This window comes from Monopterus albus, unplaced genomic scaffold (assembly GCF_001952655.1).
Source record: "Monopterus albus unplaced genomic scaffold, M_albus_1.0 scaffold60.1, whole genome shotgun sequence".
In the NCBI taxonomy this organism is placed as follows: Eukaryota; Metazoa; Chordata; class Actinopteri; order Synbranchiformes; family Synbranchidae; genus Monopterus; species Monopterus albus.
In genome coordinates this window covers 1,937,292-1,963,993 of record NW_018127940.1, presented here as the reverse complement: position 1 = coordinate 1,963,993, position 26,702 = coordinate 1,937,292, and the positions used below count along the sequence as shown (strand labels likewise).

The following is a 26,702-nucleotide window of genomic DNA, read 5'->3' as shown; positions in this document are numbered from 1 at the left end:
AGCTGCAAATCAAAATTACTCCCTCACTACAAAGTACTGTGTGCATCCCAGACTTTCATTTTTTCTTCACATCTCAGTTCCTGTCATTGTTTCATAACTATTTTCTGTGTAAATAGTTAAAACACTAAATAGTATAACAGTGACACCATTTTTATTTAGACAAATTATCCTATTTAGTCTCTGTAGTCTGTGACTAGACCAAAGCAATGTAACATTTCTTTTTGTGGCATTTTTCTCAGTTTTGTCTGCATTTTTAAGTTCTCTTACATTGTTTCATTCATAAAGTATGTAGTTGTATGTATATTTTTGTGTACATTTCTTGTACAAATGATGGATTTTAATTAAAGAAGTTGTCACACCTTAAAGCAACTGTTTCCTCACTTGACTTGGTGAGCAAAGTATAGTGAATGAGTATCAAAGTCAAAAATGTAAAGGTCACTATTTCATCTTTAAATTTTATTGCATGTCTAGATTGAAACATTTCAGAGATTTTGTAGCACGTAAGTTTATGTAACATTTTATCAGTATTTTCCCCCATTGGCCATCTGCAGAAGTAAGCCACTATGCACACTATGTTCCAGTTATCTTGCTGTTCATATCTCTTCTACCCTACGTTGATTTAAACTGTGCCACTGGCATAGATGTGGTGCATTTCTCATTGACATGTTTTTCCAACTCCTCCAAATGTCTGCATAAGCTCAGTCCACAGCATGGTGTAATTAAGCCTCTAAAGTGGCGGATTGCTCCAGAGCATGAGCCCTACCGCCAGAAAAATATTGCACAAAAATTCTGAACAGCAATTTGTAATAATCCCCCCAGACATCCACTAAACCCAAACTATCAGTTTTGACATAATACAGGGATTGAATCTGCAAATAAATCTATAAATCTCATAACACAGACTTTAGTAATCTCCCTCTGGCAGGGCTGCAGGACTGCTGGACTGAGATGCTCCAGTTGGAAAGAGACAGAAAACTGCCTCCACAATCTGGCAGCGCTCAGAGGTCATAACAAGGTTGCCACATGTTAAACAGTGGCACGGTTTCAACCAGGGAGGAATTCATGAACCACATGATCCTATCATAAAAGACCCTTTAGAAAACATGTTTAGTCAAGTTAATGTGCAATGTATTTTATATTCTAGGAATATAAAAGTTGTACAGTGTACACATTATGTACTTTTACACCGTAGCAAAAGTTATTTATAACAATCTTGAACCTGATAAATAACCTACTATACGGGTCTTAAAACCTGGTACAGCATATTCACCTTTGTATCTGACAAGCTTCTTGTCACAACGCTGCCTTCAACAGGACTAATGCTTCTTCATATCTAACCCTCTCCACTATAACCATAGCTGCTGTTTACCTGTTCCACATTTCCTCTTCTGGAGTGAATCCTGTAGTTCATTCACTCCCACAGGAGCAGGTTTTGTTCTTCATGCCTGAGCTGCTGTCTGGCTGTGACACACAGAGGTTAGTCAACAGGTTTCCTCAGGCTGGTAGAGGTGGTAGGGACCTTGGGGATCTTGACTACAAAAATCATTGGGTCCTTGGCCTTGTTGCTGAATGCACGGCGAATTACGTCCACCGCATGCTGATGAGTCACTTCCTGCAGACTCTCACCGTCCACAGACAACAGCTCATACCCTGCCTACAGATGAAAACAAGAAAAAAGGTAAGTTCAATATGTAAACAGAAAAAGATTTTCATGATTACATGTATTTTTGTATGTTTTCCTCCCCCATGTCTCTTCTTTTTTTTAATAACAACGTGCCTTCTTTCCACAACAATATTACAGACAGTTTCCATAAATCTACAGTGATTGTGTCCCTTAGTGGGAGCCTGATTTATGCCAGAGAGAATTGGGGCTCTCCTATTATTGTAATATATTCACACTGAAGGCCATCGCTAGTGCACGTATAAAGTTTCCCCTTCAGCACAGTTGTTCCAAAAAGAACATACACTGAGACAACCACACACACAGTTTGCTCACTGTTTCCTGCAGGATGTAAGCAGAGAGTGGTGGATCTGCGGAGCCCTGAGGAAAGGAACTTCCTCTGATGTTGTCAGTGTTTGCCGAGGATGCACCTGCCTCATGCGCTCAACCTCAGTGAAGGTTAGCAACACAAAACTGATACATGCAAGGCCAGTGGCCATTGTTGTATCTCCGCCAATCATGTCTTTTTCCCTTTCCCTTTCCAGTCATTAGACACAAATAGATACATTTTCCATTTATTCCCCATGAGGCCATTCTATGTATTAGGCTATAGGCCAAACACACAGCACAGTAGAGGAGGACAGAGCTTTGCTGCCCTACGTATGTTTGTCCTGACAGGTTTTCTTACAGCTCATGCTGTTCACCAATAACCTTAAAGCCTTCTGTGAGAACAGTATCAAAAGCTTTAGATCAGTTTAACCAAAAAGGAGATTAAAAAGTGCTTTTTCATTTTTGAAAAGTAATTTATTTGAATTAAACAGATCACAACCTAAGCTGCCCCATCCTCTTTACAGCCATTTATGGAGTGCATTTGTGAGAATTCCTTTTTTTCTAGCCAGTGGATGTCACAGTCCAAAAATAACATGGCTTGTAAAAATGACCACAGCTTGCATGAAAGGATCAGTGAATTTCTTATGATGTGTTTACCAGGCCATCATAAACAAATCCAACCAGATCCTGTAGCTAATGAGACAAGTATTAGCTCTTATTTATAATAAGTTCAATCTCTGTAGATAAAACATATACAGTAGGACTAAAGTCATTAGGATTTGTCCTCTGGAGACCATGCATATCTATATTTAAATGACATGACAACTTATGCAATAGTTGAGATATCTGACTAACTGACCACATACAGTAACACAATGTTAACAGATTTCATAACTAGTAGTTCACAATGGTGATGGTCCATTCAGCTTTACCACTAGTTACTCTGATCTCTCATATAGCCAGATAAATATAGACGTAGTAGATTCATCTTCAGATTTCAGCTGATAAAAGCAGATGACTGATTGTAACAAACATTAAAGTGTGTGAACACCTGACCACAGATACACACAACTGCATTCTTCACTGATTATCTGTTATCATAAGGGTCTATGTAGACAGGATGCATGTTAACACTGAGCTGCCCTTGTGTCGCTGCTGGATAGCACCAAATCAGTGAGCTGACATGCCTAGTTGTGATGTGTGAGTAGAGGGAACAAAGCTGTAGGGCACTAGCAACTCTGCCTGAGGCCACTAACACACTTTGTTTCTGTTCTGAATTAGCAAATGTTAGCTGATTCTATAAACTAAGATGGTGAACATGGTTATAATGTATATCTGCTTAGCATTGGCATGTTGGCATTGTCTTTATGTTAACATTTAGCTGTTGACACACAGTACTGTTCCAGTCTTTTTGCCAGGTTTTGAGTTCTACACATCCAGTTTTCTGCTTCAGTTTCTGTCTTTATCATTCCTGGCACTGCTCTTGCTTCATTACTGAAGTTTTTGCATTCTCTCTGTTTATATACTCTCTTGTGTGTGTCTGTGTGTGGTATCTGTGTGTGCACAAAGAGGCTGTGAGAAAAGATGAATTTGAAAGGCTGAGCAGATACTGGATCCTGCTGATGTTTGACGCTACGGCATTAGACCTGGGTAGCAACTGTCAACTGAAAGCTAGTTGTTGGAAACACATGTGAATTGAGCCACACAAACACACATATGCATATAACCTATTATAGCAAGTATACATTCTGTTTCAGACACTTTCGCAGCCCACACACTTCTATTCAAATATCTTAATGCCAGTGTTGTTTGACCACTGTGTCTTTAACTCTAGCATTTTGTAGAATTAGCCTGTGGTTAACTGTAGTGAATGTGTCTCATTTGTTTTAAGTAAACTAGGACAAGATCATGTACGACTGTTAAGTTACTGTGCAGGCAATACATTACCAATACATTAGCAGACAGACACACGTGTACCTTATCAATAATGAAAGCAATGGGCTACTTGAGATTGCTCTCTCTTGTCATCTCTCCACTCCCCACTGCACACCTTCAACCTCTTCATCATAGACACACTTACTTATAGCAACAACAATCATGGATTGATTACTGAAGAGGCCTACCAGGGTCAAGCCATGAAGGGACTGTTAATCTTTCTGTTGGAAAGTCAATCAAATGGCTGCAAAACTATAGTATTACAAAAAGCCACAAAATGAGAAAAATATATGCAAAACAATTACAAAAACTAAGTCTGATAGGTACATACAATACACTCCAACCAGGACAGACATGTAATGTGCTTAAAATCAGGATGTAAAGAAGGAACAATGTTGACGACGTAATTATGATTACCAGACTTCAAGGTGAACAATCATAATTTTTAATTGTTTAGCCATTTGCCAATAAACTGAAACCCATTTATATAAAACACTGAGATGTGTTTTTGTCTGTTTACCTTCAGAGCCTCATTTGTAGATGCAGCTCCTCCTGGGAAGACCTTCTCAATCTTGATCATGGGCTGGACTCTAGACTCCATACCTCCAGAGATACTAATGCCTGTAAACACATAGGAAAACTGTGTAAACTAAGGGATAACCTAATGGCAGTATACTCCTGTATTTTCACTAAAATTATAGTCTATATCTTCACTTCATTTTTGTCCAGCTATTGTTAGTGCATTAACTCCAAATCCATTTCACTTCAGTGTTAAGTGATGCCCTGACCTCTACTGGTGGTGTAATGAATATAGGAAGCTGAAGACAAAAATGTAATTCTAGGTGTTGGCACTACAAAAACTAGGTTTTTAATATATGTATTACTGTATTACACTCACCCAGTGACTGCTTGGCCTTGGAGATTGTCAAAGTAGTGATTTCATACTCCTCAGGTGGCAGAGTTGCTCTCCTTTTCATACCATGACCATTTTGTGAATGTCCATTTACTTGCTCACTGCTGACTGCTCTGCCTGTGGATGGGCTCTTGTCTCTGGAGGGCTCAAACACATCAGCCAGAGGAGTTCTCCCTTGCCGGTGTGAAGGAACATGTACCCTGACCTCTGTGTAGCCCTCTTGCCTGCTGCGTCTGCCCTCTAGGCTGTCAGGACTTGCCTCCCTCCTCGTTCTCCCATGGCCATTCCTCACTGGAGACCTTCCTCGTTCAGGAGTCATAACTCCTCGGTCAGTCACAGACAACAAGGAGACTTCATCACACCATGACACCCCATTCTCTCTTCTGCTTGGGGATCGATGGGGTTGGCGCCCACACAGTGTGCTGTGTGAGGATTCTGTGAGAAGGAAGCTGTGAGTGGGCGAGGGGCTCAGAGAGCGGGAGCGCACAGCGGATGAGGTGTAGCTGTCCACAGGTACATCCAGCAAGGGAGTGAAGGCATGTGATGGAGGCAGATGGCGTGACTGTTGGCCAGACAAATGCAGCCTCTCCAGCTCCCCGATTAAATGATGCTCCCGCAGGGTGTCCTGTGCTGGCTGTAGGTGGAAGCCACCCCTATAGTCTGGACAAACATAAAAACAGTAAGTTCATCTTTAACTCTGCAGGTTTAGATAGCAAAGGTACAGGTTTCTTTCAGATGTGGAACATCTGTAAAACGTCTACACATAAACACAGTGATGAGAAGATTATTCAAACCAGAGACAACTTTTATTATTCATCATGTTTTTTGTTGAAAAGTGGCACCTACATTACCCACAATGCAACTTCACTTCCTACAATTTTGGTCAAGGTTCAGGTATATTGTACTAATAGTAAAAAATGTACTGTTACCTTAAGTTGGTGGCCACAGGCAGACATGAGGAGCCGACTACAGAGTTCTGGCAAGATCACTCACTTCTATCTCCACACAACACAGTTCTCTCATTTACAGACTTGTAGTCTTCTAGCATTAGCTTTGATTTATCAAATTATGTGGTGGTCCTCATAAAAGGCTTATTTTTTCCAAAATATATAGTAGTAGTACTACCCAAGACCTATAAAAAGACAATAATGTGTCAAATCTGTGGAGTTTCTCTTTAATTCCTGAGAAACAGCGGATAAAACAAGCTACATTTATATTGAGCTATCTTCAATATATGGTACAAAGAGTTTTACTTCCTCAGCTGGGTGATAGTTTTACACTGCAGTACCTGAATGGCAATATGGGTTGAATTTTATTTTAAAGTTGGACATAAATGTAGGTATAAAAGCAAAAATAATACAAAGCCTAAACTCCTTAGGACAACAGCAGCTAAAAACAAGCACTTCCCTAATCACTAAAAGCTCTGAGATGGTACTGACTTTGCAAAACAAAAATATAAAAGGAGGAGCATCAAATCAAAATTCAGTGTGTTTGTTCTTACAATATGCAATTTTTATTTTCAGGCCCAACTATATTACTAGTGAGGTATAATTAACAGCATATTGACTGTTCATCTCCAGAATAAGACAAAAATGGCTCAGTCTGCACCTCGTGCAATACAACGTCAGCCACCTCAGCCTTCGAAAAACAATGATACCTTAGTGATGCTCTTTCAGCTTTCATGATGTTGACCCTTTGACCCCTAACCTGTGACCTCAAGCTGCTGTCACTCTAAAGTCAGGCTGTATTGATTGTATCTCAGTGACTCTTGACTGTGGCTCAAAACATCTCTGTACTGTTGAAGTGTCACACTGGCCAACTAGACACACACCTCAGTCCCTCTGCTTCAGTGCAGGTACAGGAAACCTGAGATATCTGGTGCAAGGCTGTGTGTTTGTAAGTGTCTTATATTAGTTTGGGAGGGTGTGTGTGTGTGTTGGGGGGGTACCAAGAATGTGATATAGCTGTGCCTGTAGGTATTTCAGTTTGACACTACAGATATGAGATAAGGCAGGAAAGAAGTGAGGTGTGGGAGGAAAAGGAGACAAAAGGTGAGAGGTGTAAGCCCCTTGTGTGCGTCATGTTCCTCTGGAACGAGAGAAAGGCTATTAACCAGACAGAAAGAGAGAGCACGAAAGAAAAAAAGAGGTGAGGAAGAGATAAAGAACAGCCCACATACCAGGGACTGGGGTGATGAGGCGACGTCGAGGCACTCCACTGCGAGGGGAGCGCAGACCTGGAGAACGCACTAGGAAGAAACAACTAAAGATATGTCACTGATTTTCCATTTCTTTGCTTTGCATAATCTTACCTACTTTTCCTAAATTCTATATTTGACTCTTGCTTATTTCATCCAAGAGCATAACTTACAGTATGCTGGGGATGGGGAATGTGTCCCACTCCCCAGGACTTACTGTCCCCATCATTTTTAGAGTTTCAGTTTGATTTACTCATGTGCATGTGCTTCACCTATGCATTTTTGCAAACATTGTGTATTTATGCTAAACTGTACAAATAAGAAAAAATCTTGGCAAGTGTTGTTAATTGTATTCCTATGTTTACCAGAGCGACTCTTGAGAATATCATATGCCTCCAGCTCAAATGGCATGACCATACTGTCAAACCGACCCAACTCAGTTGTGGGCATCAACATTCTGCAGATGATATGATCAGAGTCAGATTTACAAACATATCAATGCACACTTATACAGCATTATACTGTACATGTACTTTATGTATCTTACCTTATTTCTCTGAGAAGTAGCAGTTTCTCTGGTTTGTCCAAGATTGCCAAAAGGGGGCGCACTAAATCCTCAGTCACATTGTCAGACAAAAACTGAGGGAGATTTAAGTTTGGTCCACAAATTAGAAGAGAAGAATATAAAGAAGCAAATTGCGTAGTTGTCTGCATAATATACAGGACTCCATCAGGGTTGTTTTATGATTTTTAAAGGGACTGATTTTAAACATATTAAGAGGAGTTAACATGTTAACAAGTCTGAGTTGCATACCGAGGGTGTGAGGTTTGCAAGAAGTGAGCATTTAGAAGGCAATAAAAGATGCTACCCAGGTGCATTAGGATCCACTGTTTTTCAAGCTTGACCAATACTTGAAATTAAAAATCTGGCTATCCGACCAACGCTGCATCAATTTTTAATCATTGTTCTAAAAGTCTGTGTCTAGTGAGTCCCCCAACTTCATGGATGCTAAATTGGTGGAGTAGCCCTTTAACTAGAACTGTTAAGATCATAACTACAGTGTTGGTCCTGCAGACCACAGCCAAACTGTGTTTTATTGGTTGGCTGAAAGTACATTTTCATGACTGGGAGTTGGGTTGTTTTCTTATTGCTGCACATTAAATATTCATCTTTCCAAGAACCTCTCCACTAATTTCACTGGTGTTTAATTACTGTATTAACAGATTAGTCACACTCTGCTATAAGTAGACGTGATACTGTGTTCTGCAGTGGTGGCAAAGGGCAAGGAGCTGATCCCCTGAAACTGGATGATGAGACTGAGATGGGCCAAGAAAAACAAGGGGACCAGATGATAGTTGATATTTGATGCTAATAATAAATGAAAGGCCAAATCAGTTTTTTTTGTCACAACTGCTGCCAGGCACATCTATTATGAAAAGACAGGGAACAATACTCCACATTTAAGTTTTCAAGGAGTCCGGCTAATTTTAATTCACTGGGAGGTAAAACCCATACACACAGGAAGTGCCACTGAGCTGGTGGTTTCATGTCAGGAACTCACACGCCGACAGCGTCTCATCACAGCAGCCACCTCATCCTGACTGAGCAGTTTCTTTGCCATGTTCTCCACATGCTGCAGAGTCTCGGGTCGCGGCAGTCGGCTGCTGTCTTTAACCCCAGCACGAGATTCCCTCAGGGAAGTCAAAAGCTGGAAGGGCCGACCCTGCTCCTTATCTGAAGAATGAAAGTGAAGACCAGAATAAACAAAATGCTTTAAAAAATTTGCAGATGACATGATTTTCTTATTACTTTAACTTATCATCACCTATATACTACTGGTCAGTGATTTCAATTATTAAATCTAATTAAATTACCTTGTAACCAGACATTTTTTATCTTGGTGGCAGATTTTTTTATTAATTCATTTTGATATTAATTCAAGATTCAACTGACTGTTCTAAATGATTTGCTGCAATGTTATTTCTGATGCATGTGCTACTGACCATGACTTTCCAAAAGGTGTACAGTTCATTGATCATGCACATGAAAGTGCTAAGCTCACACAGGTCTTATAAGATACCACAAATACTGTTGCAGTGGTGAAACATTTGTCAGGCAAGGACAAGAACTTCTGTTTAAAAAAAAAAACTGCAGAATACTGTACAGTATGTGCCAGGAAATGTAAAACAAAAATCCTGTGACCACACACACACTCACCTTTATCAGCATGGTGGGATGGTGACTTGGAGCGGTTCTTCTCTTTACGGTCCTTCTTAAATAACAGGTTGACAAAGGTTTTGGAGCGCTGCAGGCTGGGTTTACCTTCTGCTGAGCTCTTCTCCTTCTGTTGCCTTTTTGTCTTTTGTCTGTCCTCTAAAGTTGAAAAGAAAGAAGATAAATAGTGTCCAGTGGCAACTCGCTCTGATCAAAACATGAGACTGTGATTGCCTATAACCACATGACCATAGCCCAACCCACCTCATACTGCAAGTGTTTTAAAGTTTTGACCTCTTTGATTTATTTTTTTCTCATCTATGCCCCTTGACAGTTGGTGAAGTTATGCCAGAAGTTTTTGCTTAATGCAAAAACAGGATATTCTGCATACAGTATCTGTGTACAGTGTTGAAAACACAACACATTGGGCCTTTTACTGCTCCATGCTTAACTGTTAGCCAATAAGAGTGGGTGATGCACACCCTCTGCTATGAGTATAGACTATTCATTTCTCTTCCAGCCAGCTCCTCTGTTCACTACAGTAAATCTGTCACTGTGGAAAGTAACACAATAATACCGATGAACTGCAGCTAAATCAACCTGAACACACCTCCATCTATTGAGAGGAGCTTACATAACAAATGTCCAATCAGCCCTCACCAGGTCCTAGAGGTATGAATGAGCTGAATAAATTGAAATAGAAAGGCTAATAACTCTGCAGCCCCTCAAAAACCTGGATGGATATTTCCCCATATGCTTGTTCTTATTAATCTCTCACACAGGTACATCAGGAGAGTAAAAGGCAGTGCTTTATCACGAGTCTCCGTTAACATCCTGCACTTGTGTGGAGCTTAAATCAGCCATGTGGAGTCTGGATATTCTTGTTTACTTCCTGGATTTATAGAGCAATGAAGGGTCATTAAACTGACTGATACTCCACTGACAGATCTCTGGAGGGTTTGAGAGTGAATCACATTACAGATACTGTCACAAAAAATCAGACCCAAAAACTGAATCTGACTGTGACTGCAGCACTCACAGTGGTTCTGTAAAGGTTGACTTCTAAACTGAGATGGCTGGTTTCTAAACTAGGACACACTGGCTGACAGTTGGCCCACCACTTTTTATACTAAAATATCTCAAAATCCTCTGATTGGTCATCTAACATCATCATCAGGCCAAAATATGTCCAATATTATAGATTTATGATCAAATGGATTTGAAACTGAAATGGCATTACCATCAGCTTACACAGGATTATACTGGTCTACCTCTAATACAAAAGCATTGTTTTCTTCTTAAATTAATATTACACTTAAGTCTATAAAGTAATTTATACCTAGTTTCACTCTCCTTACAATCCCAGTGAGCCCCGCAGGTCTCACCTGACACAGTGACATGGCTCTGGGAACGTCTGATTGGCTTCCGTGGCCTGCTCAGGTCCATCAGCGCAGCCATCTTAGGTGAGTATTTCACTAGTTCCTGCTCTCCGGATGACAGCGTCCTCGTCCGTCCCCGCCCTCCTTCCCCAGTTACTCCCATCTCCCTCAGTTTTCCCCCCTTCCCAGGAATGACTGTGTCCTTCAGCAGCTCTGTGGCGCCTACGGTCCGACTGGTTTCTGTAATGATGGGTCTATTGAGGAACAACCCATTAGGCGCGGAGTGGGCCAGGTAGTTTGGAGGGTGGGGGTCAGTCTGTATGGCGGTGTCAGCAGTTTGCTCAGCATTGCTTGCAAATTGGAAACGGTCCTCTGTGGTGATGGCAATATCTACCATCTCAGAGGCAAAAACAGGAGGGAAAAGAACCTGGGAGAGACCACTGAGGGAGCTGAGAGGGGTGGTAGAGGACAACGAGGAGGCAGAGGAGTTGCAGTCGGAACCCTGGGAGGATGGTGCAGGGCCCCCATTAGCCACTGTAAAAAAAAAAAACAATCCATGATTACAGTGAAGTATGGAGATTAGTGTGTGCTTGAATTATTACTCTGCAAGTGATGCACCTTATTAAACTGCCCAGTGGTCACATTGGAGCACCACACAAACACAAACAAAAAGCTGTGACATTAGGAGGTGAATAAAATTTGCACAGGAAGCTTTATTTCCATATTTAGATTAGATTACGATACACTTTACTTCTGAACTTTGTCTTACTCTACACAATCTAAACAACACAACAACATACAACAAACATTTAACATGTCAGACACTATGAAAAGATGGCTGCAGTACAGTTAAGTAACAATCTGAAAACCACACCTGAGGCCCACCTGAGAGTTTTATAGCTTTACAGTTGTTACAGTTTTACAGGGGCAAAAAAATTCTTAAATCAGTTCAGTCTGACTCATGGGACTCTATCTTGTATGCGATGGCAACAATTGGCATCCACCATAAAATATGTGAGGAATCTAATGCAATATTACTAGACAGAGACAACATATCTAGTTTGAAACCCTGTCTCCAATTCTGGAAACACAATCTTAAAGCACATCCATATGGGTCTGTTCAGTTGAGCTTTAAGCTGGACTTACGCTTGTCAAGCCAGCCATATTCTGCCACCATCTCCTTATATGCAGGGTATCTCCCAGCTTCCTGTGCAAATATATGAAACATTCAGCAAGAATATGAAAAATAATCATACCAGAAAACAACAAATTGTGCATAAACATTTGATGCTTATGAAGTAAAATCTCTAGGTTTTCTTGACTAACAGCCAAGCATCTCAAGCTTTAGGAATGATCTGATATTTTTCATTTACTGTACATTTTGTTAGTGTACAATCTTTAATAGTGTGGGTTTTGGCTACTTGTTGGACACAGATACAGTATATCCATGTTGGCATCTCTGGAGGACATACATTTTGGCTTTTTGTTGATAAAACCTGATCCCTGACTGCCTCTGAATAATGAACGTTGTCCCTGGCTATTTTTCACATGTGGAACCTGAGATCAGAGCAGTAAAATGAGCATGCAGCAATGTCAGAGAGCTAAGAGAATGTGCATACACACCGTCAAACACGCTGCACAACACACATACTCTATAACTCATTCATGCACACAGTTTCTTTATCTAAAAATGACACAGGTCATGAAGTGTGGTCTGTTGAAAGCCAGCTGTCTGTCTGTTGTGCAGGGTCATGCTGTCACCTCCTCCTGTTTAACACCCAGTCAATTGTTATGTTTAAACTTGAGGTAATGATTAATGATGCAGTTTTTTGGCTCTTTAACGGCTACATACTCCATTATGCTGGTTATGTCTGTCTCTTTTCAACATTACAGATAATCATTTCACCCATTATTAATATAAAAACGTTTGATAGTGCATCTTTAAATCTGATCTCATGCTTATCTTTGAAAGTGTCTCTCACCCTGATGGTCAACATGACGTGGGTGTGGCTCTTCAGGACCTCAACTGCATTGCTGTGGGTGATATCGTCAAAGCTCACCCCATTGGCTGTAAGGATTTGATCACCCATTTTGATGCCATGTTGTTCTGCGAGTCCACCCGGATCTAACCTGAAGACATACAGACACATAAACACACACCCACAGATAGAGAGAGAGAGAGAGGAGTTATAGCTGTTTATTAAATCAGAAGTACATCTAAATAAATGGGTAAACTGAATGGGCCAACATCTTTATCTAATTTCCTGTACATTTATTTAGATATAACTTTTAGTCTATCTCACTATCAGTGTATGTTGTCTTAAATGTTATTACAATCCCATCAAAGGCGTTTCTTAACAACTTGTGTTTTAAAAGCATGAGCTGAATATGTGTCAAATCTGACTTGGTTCATACTTAGAAACATAAATTCCCAGTCCAAACTCTTTGCCCCCTCTGATGTTGAAGCCCAGACAGTAATCATCTGATGTAGTGAAGAGATGTACAATCCTGCAGAGAGCGGTGTCTGAATTGCTGTCTGACGGTGTACGACCACTCTCCTCCACCACCATCCGCCGGTGAATCATGCCCCCCCCACACACACACACACACACACACACACACACACACACACACACACACACAAAGTTGGACATATATGCACACATGAAAACATTCACATATGGTGCTTTACCCTTCTCCACAGAGCTCAGGCATGTCAGTAACGGAAAAATCAAATAGCCATAAAGATCATAGCAGTAATCCATTGACTGCTGCCACATAGAACCAAGATACAGTATATCCCAACAGAAAAAAATCCAGTGAGAACCACAGTCAGGTGACAAGCCTATACAAAATAAGAGCCATACAAAGGTCAGTACAGTGACCTACTTTACTATAATTTAACCAGCAAAGCTGTGAAATGAATTTTGTAGGGTAGATATTTTATTGTAAACTGGATGTAGGATAACATTTTTAGCAGCACTTCTGAATTGTTCAGCCTCACCAAGTGGTCTTCTCCTTGGAGTAGCGGATGCCAGGGATCTTGCCCACCCGTCTCACCACCATCCTCAGCCTGTTGTTGCCTGTCAGGACCTTCACAGCGCTGCTCATGGTGATGCTCTCCAGGCTGACCCCATTCACCTCCACCAGCTTGTCGCCCACGTTCAGCCCAGCCTGCGCTGCAAACACGGGTGGAGCGTGTCACATGTAGACAGAAGACATGAAATAATGCTAAAAAAAATAAAAATTGCCATCACCATGAGCAACACACATGCACACATCCTCCTTACCTGCAGAGCTGTCATCTTCCACCTTGCTGACAAATATGCCCAGTCCATGTTCAGAGCCTCCACGGACACTGAAACCCAGACGCCCATCTGGACTCTTATCTACTGTCACTGTGTGAATGTCTTCACTGTCATCCCCTCCTGAAAACACACAAAACTCACTGACATGTACCCACCATAAAGGGTTTCTTGTTTACAAAGATAGACCATGAGTCACTGGCATGCCGTATTCATTCATTCATACAGTTGGTGGTGAAAGAAGCACTAGTAATAATCCAATGTAAACATACTAAATACCAAACTTCTATATACGAGATTTAACTTTAATAAAATTACAAAATTGTATTAACAAAATATACTTGGAGTATCAAAAGTAAAAGTACTAACTAGGCAGAACAGAGGACTGTTTCCACATTCAGATCTCACCATCAACAGGAGCGTTGATAAGAATGACCCTGCCCATTGGTGAGGAGGACCTGCATCTGTGACAGTGCTGTTTCTTCAGCATGTAGCGCATGCTGCTCTGGGAACCTCCAGTCTGGCCTCCATGATTGAAGTGGAGGCGCTCCCCTCCATTTGTCATCTCACTCCAGCCAAAGGGGTGAGAGGAGTGAGCCATGATATGTATCTGGAAATTCTTGCCTTAGTCATCCAGACAGGAGGATATCAGGGGCCTGCTGCTAGGATGGAAGAGGCGCAGCTTGGGATTCAGGGAAAGGAGGTGGGGGACAAGTGTGGTGGGGAACTGGGCTTTTTTGCACCTGCTGGTCCAAAGTGGATGATGAAATATAGTAGCTGGTCCCCATTGGAGCAGGCAACTTTCAAAGATGTAGGTGATGTCCCTGATCTTCACTGAAGCCAGTTTGAAATTGTAAATAATGCTTTAAAGGATAATCTAAGATCTTAAGTAAAAAAAAAAAAAAAAAAGTGACTCAGAAAAGGTCAAAGTGAAGCTGAACCCACACAGTAGACTGAATAAACTGTAAACTCATTTTTAAAGAATGACAAAACAGTGCTCCATTAGTGAACAGTAAGCTCTGAACTTTTCAGTTTGGTACCCCAGAATGTAATTTATTTTTAGGTTAAAGAGAGTAATATAATCCACTAGATTCCTTTGCAGCTTCTGAATCCATCTCCATGATGACCAGGTGCTTGGCTGCTTCCATCTGCTTCAGCTGAGAGTCTGCACCAGCAGTGCATGGTGATTCCCCATGGGTCATGTTTAATTAAGTTGATATCTGTTGTCAGAAGTGCATGCTGCGATGAGTACTGAGGGCTCTGACGTTCCAAGTGGTATAATAAAAAACCCCTTCCTTTCTGATAAGGCACTATTTATGGCAGGTTTTAAAGATATAATTATTGGTTGTATTAATGGTAATAAACATCTACTAATGCTTTATAGATCAGGTATAATCCTATAACAACTTCTTGGTTGCCAGGATGTGGAACATCTTCCTCTTTTCTTTCTAGCTCTTCAGTAGACTGTTTGAACACCTATCCTTTGCAAAAGTGCTGCAGGACTTCCAGACCAAAATGTAATTATAAACAATTCATTAATATTTACAAATGCATACCTTTTTATATAGAATAACCATTTATCAACTTACAGAGATTGGTTAGCTGTTATATGTGCAAAACCTAAAATATTACAAATGTAGGGACAACAATATAGTATATATGAAATGTTGATGGCTGCTTTTGTTTCAATTTTAAGTTAAAATGTTCCCGTTCTGTTGTTTCAGTACACTTTATTGCATCAGTGTGCCTCGTTTACATAAAATGCCTTCATAATTACATCACTTTGTGATTCTATACAGTAATATCACGGGTTCTAAAGTCCATCAAGTCTGTAGTTTTGGTCCAGATGTCCAGCAGCCAAACCATCCAGAGGAGGGGTCTCCCTAATGAATCAAAGATATCGCAACCCAAAAGCTCTTCATGCTAAAGTGATCAATAAGACATTAGTAAAGGAATAATCATGAATAATAGATGCATTAATTATAGCCTGAAAACTTTTTTTAATAAATGGTGCCTTAATAGACAATGGTGTCAAAATCTATATTTTTCCAGGCGTAACCTTGTCCTACTCTCATTGAACTTCACTCAGCACCATGGACAGCGACTAAGGGACAGTATCCTACAGTATATAAACAAGTGACCTGTCATCACGCGTTCATTCACGTTAACTAACTAAACTACTTAATGACATACAGTAGTTACGCTGCTCAACAATATCTGCCAGGGGTATCATAAGCTTTAACGATGTTCGCTTCAGAAACACTGTCTAAACGTATTCCCGTCGATACTGTGAACCGTGAAAGGTTACAAAACGGCGATGAAACAACTGCACCCTCATGACACTTCAAACTAAAGTGGACAAAGAATGACAGCGTTACCTAGCTTGTCCTTGTTGTGCTGGTTGAGCTCGGACGCATCACTCTGGCATTACTGGACACCTCCGGAGTCGAGTATCACCGCCACTCCAGGCGACTGTCTTATAAGACTTTCACATAAAGCTCTTTGCAGCTGCGCAGCCATTTGTTATATAATTGCACAACACAGTAACACTACCTTTCGTCTACTGCCGCTTGTCCTCAGGTAAAGTTTGAATAAATGTGTTAATTCAATCTATGTTTTCAGTAAAACTGCAGAGAGGTCGAAAACTGAACTGTGGTTCTTTCTACGTTCACCATGAGTAAACAACCCCACCAAGTGGCCAGTGGTTGTCTATCACAATCCATGGAAATCTTCATGAATCCCACTATAGAGTAACAAAACAGGAACAGTAAACAGTGACCTTGAACGTGGATTTTACGAGCCTCCATAGGTTAGCCTACATCTTTTATTTGTCGATTAATGTAGCCTAAAGATTGTTACGAATGCGACTATTTTACTCCAAAATGATCACAGTTTACATTTATCTCATTTTCAAGTCCTCACTCTTATAAAAGCTGTTTCAGTTTAACATAATCTTTACATTATCAATAAAATTAATGTACAACAATAAGAAATCACAGACTTAAAGTTCATATAATTCCACATAAGTCTATATAATTATTTTCTAAATAATTAGACCTACTGTAAATATAATAAAAAAATGACAAAACTGATCATTAAAAAACATATGTAAAATTAAATAGGCAAATAAATAAATTAATAAAATTCTACAGAGTCCACATATGATGTTTTGCAGAACAATTTCCATGACTTTCATGGAAAACTTTTTACTGATTTCTTCCAGTAGTGGAAAAGTAGAGAAAGCTACATCTAGTACAGTACTTGAGTATTTTAGTTATTCCGTTGCAGTGATACAGTGGTGTATATGTGCATTATATTTATTAACCTGAAGGAATGCAAATTAACCTAGGCATACTTACAATTATTAAATACAACAGTAAAACCTAAGTAAAAATTATTAAAAAATAAATTATTCATGTTCCAATTGGAGGCTTGCAAACAAAGTAAGCAATACAGGCTATTAATGTTAGGCTATTTAGGCTAGTGGCATGCTTAAACTTGTAATGTAAAGTTTGTTAATTTTTCAAGAGTTTTATCGTATTAAAGACATTTAAATTACATTTTCTAGACAAGCTGAGAGAAATACTTAGGGATACAAAACATCAATAGACCCAGTTAGATGTTACAGCAACTCACTGTGGTGCTTTCATGGTGAAACTGTGTTGTACGATTCTTGAAGAGTACGTTAAGGCAGCGTAAGTCCACCCGGTGGTGCGGTGCTGTGCTGTGCTGTGATATTGAGAGGTCATACAATTTCAAAAACAACCCTGGTGAGTTTCTGCGTTGATTGAATTCAAATCTGTAAACAGTTTAAATCACATTCCAAATATGTTAACCAGTACGTTGCCAAGATATGTGCCTGTATAATGTTAACTTAAGTGCTAGCCACCATAGTAGTTAGCTTATAATATAATGTTAACTTAAGTGCTAGCCACCTAAGTGCTAACCACCATAGTAGTTAGCTTATAGACTACCTGGCTAGCTGAGTGACTTGTCCAAGACAGCACTGATGTGGTTTGTTTTGATGGTTTGAAGAAACTGTTTCTGCTGTGCCTAACTTCAGATTTGATGTCGTGGGAAGTTAATGTAGGTCTGACGTCCTGGTTGAACATTTCTGTACTTCGTTGTCAGTTTCAGTGATATTATTAGCTTATATGCTAGCTTGTTGGCTACATTCGTTAGCCGGTGTTGTGTCGAAGTCTGTTCCCCTGTCGAGATATTCCCTCTTATATCTTAACCTGAATCTAACTTTATTACCTACGGGGAACGCGACAAGAAACGTTCATTTAAAGGGGAGAAACTCATCTCAACGGGGCAAACCCCACAATACCGGCTGGGCGGCGTGTCGTGACTTCTTCAGTCCCATCTGTCGTTTTGTGTTTGTCACGCTATTTCGTTCATCATCTAACGTTACACATGCAATTTATGTGGTTGGCTAGTTACTTATTCGGGCAGGTTCTTAACCTGTTTCTGCGTTTAGCAATATAGTGGACGTTGGTGTGCTTGAATTCAACGTTTCAACTTCTAACTCGCCCTTTTACAGGAAGTTACGTCCCGGAGGTATTTTCTCCATTCATTTGCAGGCGGTGGTTACCGTCTTCCTGTTGCGGACTGAGCTACGGAAGGACTGTCCTAGTACTGTATGTCTGCGGCATAAATTCGTGTAATAGTTTAGTGTGTACTTACTGAAACGACCTGTTTAAGTCATTTTGAAGTAAAAATATTTTAGTTTAGTGCTTTTTGTTGACTTATGTGAAATTTAACTATTTGGGTTTTTTGTGTATATTTCATAAATAAAAACACCACTAAGCACTGCCCTGTATTTCAAGCTGAGATTGTTTTTCAGCATAAATGTTCTTTTTCTCTTGGTTGAGATCAGCCTTCTGGCACATGTTTCTAGAGAGCCTACAGTCTGACAAGACAATAAAATAATAATTTTTGAATTTGACACAGCAGGAGAAATTGTTAACACAGGAAAACACTTTATCAATCTGTGTTTTCAGAAAGAACTGAGAGGTAAAACTTGCTGTAGGAAAGTAAACCTGGACAGCTAGTCTGTTTGGTGTTATTTGCTCAGAGGTAACTGTGTGTAGTTGTTTTTGTTGTGTGCTATTCAGTGATGGGTGGAGGGACTTTGTTTCAATGCAGTTATGTACTGCAGCACAGCTATTAATGGAGCAGAGGTGTGTAATCGAGTTTGATGAATTACAATAATGTCACCTGTAGGGTCAAAGGATGTCTGGAGAACTGTCCCGCAACATAAACATTAAGGAGCCACGATGGGACCAAGGCACGTTCATGGGGCGTGCCAGGCACTTCTTCATGGTCACCGATCCCAGGAATGTCCTGCTGTCCTCTGAGACTCTGGATGAGGCCAAAGTGATCGTGGAAGACTACAGGTATGAGGGTCAGAGGATGGAGTGAGAGTATAAATTATGCAAGGAGGTGTTGTGAGGCATGAATAGAAATGAGCATTAAAGTGTGACCAGATAATGATGTGGGTAGGTGTACTGTTTACACTGAACAGGAGATGCAGATGTTTATTAAGGAAACTTAATGAAACAGCATCTAAAAAATCAATGTAATACGGTTTTCCTCTACAACACTGGGGAATTTTGATAGGCTTTGTACTTAAGGCTATGTGTATACATTTTAATGTTGTAAATTTGTGTTAGGAAGGAGGTATAAAAGTGTTTCAGTATGTCCTGTGTTGTAAAATGCTTGAAATAATCACTTTACTGTTTTGGCTTTTTCAGAGCTGGGATCGTGAAGCCTGGTCTAACAGAGGATGAGCTCTGGAGAGCCAAGTACATCTATGACTCTGCTTTCCATCCTGACACGGGGGAGAAGATGCTTGTGATTGGCCGGATGTCTGCTCAGGTGCCAATGAATATGTCCATCACAGGCTGCATGCTCACCTTCTACAGGTACAGCACATGTTTCAATACACGGTTTTGGTGTTTTCTAAAAAGTGTTTTATGTGTCACAGAAAATCAAACCTTAATATAGCATTGCATAAACATAGAGATTTTAATCCCTGCACAGAGTGAAAATCCTCTTAAAGAATAACAATTGTCCCTCTTGCTACTGAATACTGATGCCATGGAACCAACAATTTGATTAGTAACAGAAAGTTCCAACTGATGTAATAGTTAGATATTTATCAAGTGAAAATTATCTGGTCACAGATTTTAAAAAGTAATGAGGGTCAAATAAATAAAAGTGTAATGAAATAAACATTTTTACAACATTGAATAAAAATGAGTACTACAGGCTTTGGAAAGAAAGGCATTTTCAAATAACTGCTGGACTTAAATGAGAAATGGCACGCAGTAAACCCTGTTATTACAAAAATAAGCAGGATCAAATAACATGGCACAAAAACTAACTGGATTATTTTGCATTTTAAATGTCATATAGTTTGTTATTAGTTATGATATATGACTGTTTAATCATATTTTATTTATTTATTTAATATTAGACACTTTTGGCCTCCATATTTTACACAGTTACAATTTTATTATTTCAGAGATTCTGGATAGTGATCAGACATGCACTGCTGATGCACAAATGTCATTTCTGCATACAACCACTTGGGGGTGCCAAACTCAAGCTTTCAAATGGTAGTGGTTTCAATAGCAAAATAAAATAAAATATACAATTTCAAAAGATCAAAGGAGAGAGTAAATTATCCAGTATGCTTGTCTTTTTAATAGCAACAAGGTCATAAGCATAAGGGTAACAGGTGTCGTATGCTGTACAGAATGTGAAGCCTGGGATTCAGAGACGTACAGTACCAAGACTATCAGGAATCATTTTGACTTGACACAATTTGTCAGCCATAACCAAACAGGATGTTTCACATTTCACAGTAGTAGAAAACAGCAAAGAACATCTCTAACCACATGTTTTTGTGGTTGTCTGCACTCCACTCTACAAATGGATGTCTGGATCTTTATCTTATGCATACGGGGCTTAATTAAACTAGAAATAATTGGTAGTGGTAGTAGTTGGTGTTCAACACATGTAAAAGAAGTAATGATTGAGGATAATTGCAGTATGCTTAATATAATAAATGTCCCATCCTTTTTTTAATATCACATAATATCTGTACCACCATTATTATTGCATGCACTTCTAACACATCTTTAGTAGAACTACTTATTATTAATGGTGCCAAAATTGTAGCTTTTAACCTGCACCATTTGAAATTGCACATCCTGAAACACACTGTTTTCTCGTGGTTGTAGGACTACTCCAGCAGTGGTGTTCTGGCAGTGGGTTAACCAGTCTTTCAACGCTATCGTCAACTACACCAACCGCAGCGGAGATGCTCCCATCACCGTGAAGTATGGAGGGCTTCTCACTTCACTTCCACTCTAGATCATTCCTGTCCTCCCTCTAAGCTAGTGTCTGTAAGGAGCCTGTTGGTGGGAGCTGCTATCCTCTCCTGTTCCCTCGCAGCGGTATTATGTTCCACTGTTAAGCATGTTCAGCTCCGTGTCACCATGCACTCAGGCTGACATAGGTTCAGTGTTCCTGGTTGATTAGAGATCAACAAGCATTTGCAGTCTCTCTTAATTCTGCCACAGATGCATCCTTCAGATGCTGCAGAAGTGTATCAGAAGCATGCATTTTTGAGGAACAGGAGGGTTGCCTTCAGAACATGCAAATGCTGTTTTACTGATTAAGCATGTCATTGAGGATAAATGTCTTCCTCTTTATCATGAATTGTGAAGATGGTTTTGGTTTTTTATCTTTGCATTTTCATACATGGCATGATTTCATACTATTACTGAAGCAACTCTTCTCTGAAATATTTCACTTCAGTGTGTCCTGATAGATTATCAGCCGCAGCCTTCATGCGCTGTAGCATAAAGCAGCTATTTATAATGTCTGAAAACACTGAAGGACGAGCTGGGTCTTTAATGTGTGACATATCTAATGCATCTGTGTCCTCGCAGTCAGCTTGGTGCAGCCTATGTGAGTGCTACTACTGGAGCTGTAGTCACTGCCCTGGGACTCAAGTCTCTAGCTATGGTAATGCATGTCCTTCTAGTGAATCAACAAAGTAACTTTGATACAGACTCCTTATCTACATATGTATCTGTCCCAACTTTGCAGCGGCTCCCTCCAATCGTCAGCCGTTTTGTGCCCTTTGCTGCTGTTGCTGCTGCTAACTGTATCAACATTCCCTTCATGAGACAGAGGTGAGATCTCTAAAATAAAAGCCAATGACCTCTGTTTTGTTGACTCAAGAACTTAGATGGTTGCTATGACTGCTTTTCTTGATGTTTGTTTTTCTTTGTTCCAGAGAGTTGAAGTACGGTATCCCTGTGACAGATGAGAACGGAAACAGGTTAGGAGAGTCAGCCAGTGCTGCCAAGCAGGCCATTGTGCAGGTGGTGGTGTCAAGGATCGGCATGGCAGTGCCAGCAATGGGTAATGTCAACATTATACAGTATCTGCTGGTTCGTTAAAGCAGCTATAAGTAGTATTTTTCTAACAGTGTGAAGGGGGATTATGGTGGGTTTCATCTTACTTATTGCCTTACTGTTTTGATTTTTTGTCATTGCTTTCATAGCGTAATAAAAACCCAACTCTTGAAATAAGCAGACAGACACATTTAGCAAGTAGCTGATGAACCTGCTGGAGAATTGAGCTGCTCTCAGCGAGTTAGAGGAGATCAAAAATAGAGATTAAAAAAGTATTGGCCTTTAACAAAGTGGCCAGAAACAACCTCAAATGAAAGCTAACTCTGCTCCATAACTTCTGGATCAGTAATATCAGACCTTTTTTTTTTTTTGCAGCCATTCCCCCTGTTATAATGAATGCTCTAGAGAAGAGGGCTTTCATGAAGGTAAGCAGACTGTCATGCTGTTGTTGCTTAATTTTGCAGCTGGTGTTTTGTGTGGCTGAAACAAGTTGAGCCACGCTCCATGTTATACACACTGAATGCTTATGTCTGTGGACAGTTCATCTGGAGAAACGAGTCAAATTTGTGATTTTATTTATTTATTTATTTATTTTGGTGCCTGATTTCACTGCACTTTTGCCCTCTCTGATTTTGTCTCCTTGTAGCGATTCCCAATTCTAAATGCTCCTGTCCAAGTGGGGCTCGTTGGTCTGTGGTAAGTAAATTTCAATAGTAATCTGTGGTGATTTTGCATGGACTCACAAGTATGTGTTCTGCAAAATGAACTAGTAACAATGTCTAAAACATCCGTCTCTGCCTCTTGTTTTCAGCCTGGTATTTGCAACTCCCCTGTGCTGCGCCCTCTTCCCACAGAAAAGGTACAAACAGCCACTTTAACATCTCACTTTTTTTTTTAGAAGGGCTGAGTCACACCTGTTAACATCAACTAACCAGTAGCTTCCTATTAATCATGTTGAACCATCCCTTCATAGCTCTATGAGTGTAAGCGGGCTGGAGGCAGATCTGCAGGAGCGGATACGACAGACCAGTCCTCATACCACTACAGTCTACTTCAACAAGGGTCTGTAGGATCAGCCAACATAACACCATGCGCACACATAAGACATGCAGACACTTGTGTATATATGCACGTCTGTTGTCCTGTAGGCACAAGTAGGAGGGCAAAAAAAGCAATTTTATTTATGCAATTTTTTTGTAGTGTGTACTTCTGCGTTTGTTTGTTTTTTTTTTAATAACAATTTGAAAAACAGGATTCATTGAAGAGAAAACAAAACATTGAGAAGGAAGGTCACTGACAGTTCTCTCTGTAGCACTGCTTAGAGAAGAAAAGCCGATTCCATTGGTGTGTTCCTTCTTCCTTCACTCAAAACTGACTTGCGTTTAACCCGCCAATATTTCATGTTGATGTTCATGTTGCATTCAGGTTCATGCAAGTTTTAACTCGGCTGACAAATTATTTAACTCCAGTTTAAAATGAACGCTCAACCTTTCAAGTTGTGTATATAACTGTTTCTGAATGTAACAGTTTTTCCTTGTCTTCTTTCCTGGTCATGGTCATATTATTCCATTTTAAAAAGTGATAATGTTATGTTAAAATTCTTGCCACCAATAAATTTCCCCATTTTAATTCCAACATGTAGTTAAACTGGAGGAACCAGGATGTTAATTAACCTTTGATGAATAAGCTCCGCTTGTGTTGTATTCTGCCTCCTTGCCATCCAGTGCAGCTCCTACTCTCTCTTTTAAGTGTACTTATGTCCCTTCATGTTCATGGACCAGGTAGTGAGGTGCTAGGGTACAAGTGGAAAAGAAACTATGTAAAAATTATACTGCAAAATCTGACAAAGTGCAGCTTGAGAGTGCACAAGTTACCAATACCTGCCTTTGTCAGCATAAATGTGTACTGTTGCCATGGCAGCGGCAGCCTCTGTTTCAAGGCTATTTTTGAGATCACTTTATGAAGTATTGCAGTTGCTATCTGTAGACGTTTTGATGTCAGTGATGGTGCTTGTTTGGTGGCTGTGTCAGTTGGAGAGGAACGTCCTGTGGTGTGTCTGTGTTGATCCTAAGACAATATCCTGTGATCTGAACTGAAATTTTATCTCCAAATCAGGCCATTGTACTGGATTTCTAAGGAGTTGTTGTTGTTACTTTTGTTGGTTTTAATGTTGCACAAGCAGACTGAAAGATGTGAAAGCAGCTTAGTTGTCAGGGTTTTTACATGCAACAACTAGCTAGCCATCTGCAGAACTGTCTTTTGCACTGTTGATGCCCCGTTGCACCAAATGGAACTAACAAATGTTCTGTGGCAGAGACAAAATACTAAATGTTTATATCCAAGTTTAGATAGTCTTTGGCGTTGCTTCGCTTGAAGTTTGATATTCTCTGATCAAATTCATTCATATTGTTGATGATGCTGTCCAAACTATTCAGCGATAGTGCCGATGGTGTACGTGAGAAATATTAGCTGTCTGGATTATGTAAGAATGGAGCACTTATGCATGGGGGATTTTAGAGATTTCTTCTTCAAGGTACAGTATACACTAAAAACATCAGCAGCTCATGTCACAGGAGCACAGGAGTGTAATGTATTGCAAATGAGTAAGTGCTCCTGTTGCTTTAGGGCTAATGAGGTCACATATTAGAGGAGTTAGTGTGAGGTGATGTTTCATGTACAAAGACAGAAAACTGTATCTAACTGTAAGATTGTACCGACCATGTTCATACTTAAATTGAACTCCATACAGCACCTGTGCTTCGGTGTTTCTGAAGTTTGAAGTTGTAAGATCATTCGAGTAAACTGTTTGTGGTTATTATGGGCCTTAAACAAACTGAACTTCTGTGCACGATGACTGTGCTTATGTGGTTTCATTCCAACGTGCTATTCAGATCATTTTATCACATTTTAAAAACACATACGAGCTAAAAGTGTCTGGATATTGAAGACTCCCCCCGCTACTGTATAAAGATGTGGATGTCTTTGTATTAATTTAAAATAACTGATATCTTATTCTGGAATACAACTTATTTAAACTCACCATTGTTTTTCATATTGTCATAGAAATCTTTAACCCCCTGAGCAACAGACTTTGTGTATCAGCCATGTCGGCAGTCAGCAGTGCTGCCTCCTCCTGTTAACAGTGACACATGATCACACTGCACGACCGTGTTTCAGCAGCACTTCCTTAGGTACGTCCTGATGACTTTTTTGATGGTAGTTATTGTGCTGTATTTGGAGTGTGTTCCTGATGAGGGTCAAACTGTAATACATGAGCTTTGCTGTGCTGCTGTAGGAGCTCCTCGGATTTGTGTTGCTATTTAAAAGGAGCTTGTAAAAGTATTTGTAAAATTTGTTCTGTATGGAGCTGATTTGCATAATGTTGCTGCTAATTGGGAATTTATTTATTGTCGCTTTCATTACTGATAACTGAGTGGCTCAGTTTCTGCTTTGTACTTTCATGATTTTCTGCTCTTTGGGTATAGCACAAAAGTATCAAGAACAAAACCGGAGGCTTTTAGTGAGATTTTAAACATGTGGATCAGCTTGTGACAGGGCTGTACCACCGTAACATGTCACAGCGATACATCCAGCCAAAGATGAGATGGGTGTGAATTGTACATTGAACTGACTGAGGAGAGGAGGTTTCAGCTTTATCGTACGGACCTAGTTTGTTTTCAGACAATATCTTCAGCTTTGTCTGTGCAATACCAACACTTTCAAAAACATCACAAACCATCGTCACTCAAGATAGAAATAAGTCACAACAGATTTGAGTCGAGTCAAAGGTCATATTTTTGACTGATTTTGACATTTCAATTGTAATTTATAACTTTTGAGCATGAAAACGTTAGATCTTTGCATATTGAAGGCAAATGTGAAAAACAATCTTAATGTTACACTCCTTGAATGTTTGGGTTATTTCATGTACATACAACTTGTATACATGTAGTTCTCTCAGTTGTTGGTGCACAGTGTTTTCTCCCTATATTTTATATTGTTGAAATATATTTCTTTGACCTGAAATGTACTTTACTCAGAGCACTAGAATAAAACGTATAACGATGTCAAACCCTGCTGTTTAATGTGGTGATACATTTTTTTTAAATTATTGCCCTCCTGTTTTTGAGGAAAGGAACTTTAATACACAACTATTTATAGGCAATATGATACAGTTCATTTGTGTAACAACCACAGGAACTTAAACCAGATAAAATGAAGATTAAATTGACAGTGTCACCTGACTGGGTTACATGGCATGTTTTGGCCACACACACAGTGCTAAATGCAGCAAGGAGAGCTTTCAACAGACAATGAGACTTTCATTTTTCAC

The 26,702-nt window shown here is 39.9% G+C and overlaps 2 protein-coding genes across 4 annotated transcripts; one reads left to right on the top strand and one right to left on the bottom strand.

The window, feature by feature from the left end:
- Positions 1–473: 473 nt before the first annotated feature.
- On the bottom strand, positions 474–17,631 carry LOC109961900 (uncharacterized). Its single transcript, XM_020603092.1, is given in 17 exon segments — positions 474–1,654; positions 4,446–4,546; positions 4,824–5,498; positions 7,018–7,086; positions 7,401–7,492; positions 7,583–7,674; positions 8,598–8,770; positions 9,254–9,409; positions 10,636–11,163; positions 11,776–11,836; positions 12,612–12,759; positions 13,045–13,213; positions 13,626–13,808; positions 13,920–14,057; positions 14,343–14,818; positions 16,313–16,677; positions 17,571–17,631. Coding segments are annotated over 15 exon segments (2,955 nt in total). The 5' UTR covers positions 14,536–14,818; positions 16,313–16,677; positions 17,571–17,631; the 3' UTR covers positions 474–1,477.
- On the top strand, positions 17,607–26,441 carry sfxn3 (sideroflexin 3). 3 transcript variants are annotated; one of them, XM_020603088.1, is made up of 11 exons: positions 17,607–17,704; positions 19,161–19,333; positions 19,691–19,861; positions 21,185–21,283; positions 21,899–21,974; positions 22,059–22,144; positions 22,249–22,376; positions 22,745–22,794; positions 23,016–23,065; positions 23,181–23,228; positions 23,343–26,441. In XM_020603088.1, the coding sequence occupies exons 2-11, from the start codon at positions 19,170–19,172 to the stop codon at positions 23,437–23,439; spliced, it is 969 nt and encodes a 322-aa protein (XP_020458744.1). In that variant the 5' UTR covers positions 17,607–17,704; positions 19,161–19,169; the 3' UTR covers positions 23,440–26,441. The 3 variants fall into 3 exon arrangements, with proteins under 3 accessions (XP_020458744.1, XP_020458743.1, XP_020458745.1); XM_020603087.1 differs by lacking the exon at positions 17,607–17,704 and adding an exon at positions 17,853–18,020; XM_020603089.1 differs by lacking the exon at positions 17,607–17,704 and adding an exon at positions 18,265–18,574.
- Positions 26,442–26,702: the final 261 nt, after the last annotated feature.

What these genes read in the sequence shown, in the direction of transcription:
- sfxn3 (XM_020603087.1), top strand. An exon ending in TGCATGCTCACCTTCTACAG is followed by an intron (nt 19,862 to 21,184) that starts GTACAGCACATG and finishes TCGTGGTTGTAG; the next exon opens with GACTACTCCAGCAGTGGTGT. An exon ending in GCCCTCTTCCCACAGAAAAG is followed by an intron (nt 23,229 to 23,342) that starts GTACAAACAGCC and finishes ATCCCTTCATAG; the next exon opens with CTCTATGAGTGTAAGCGGGC.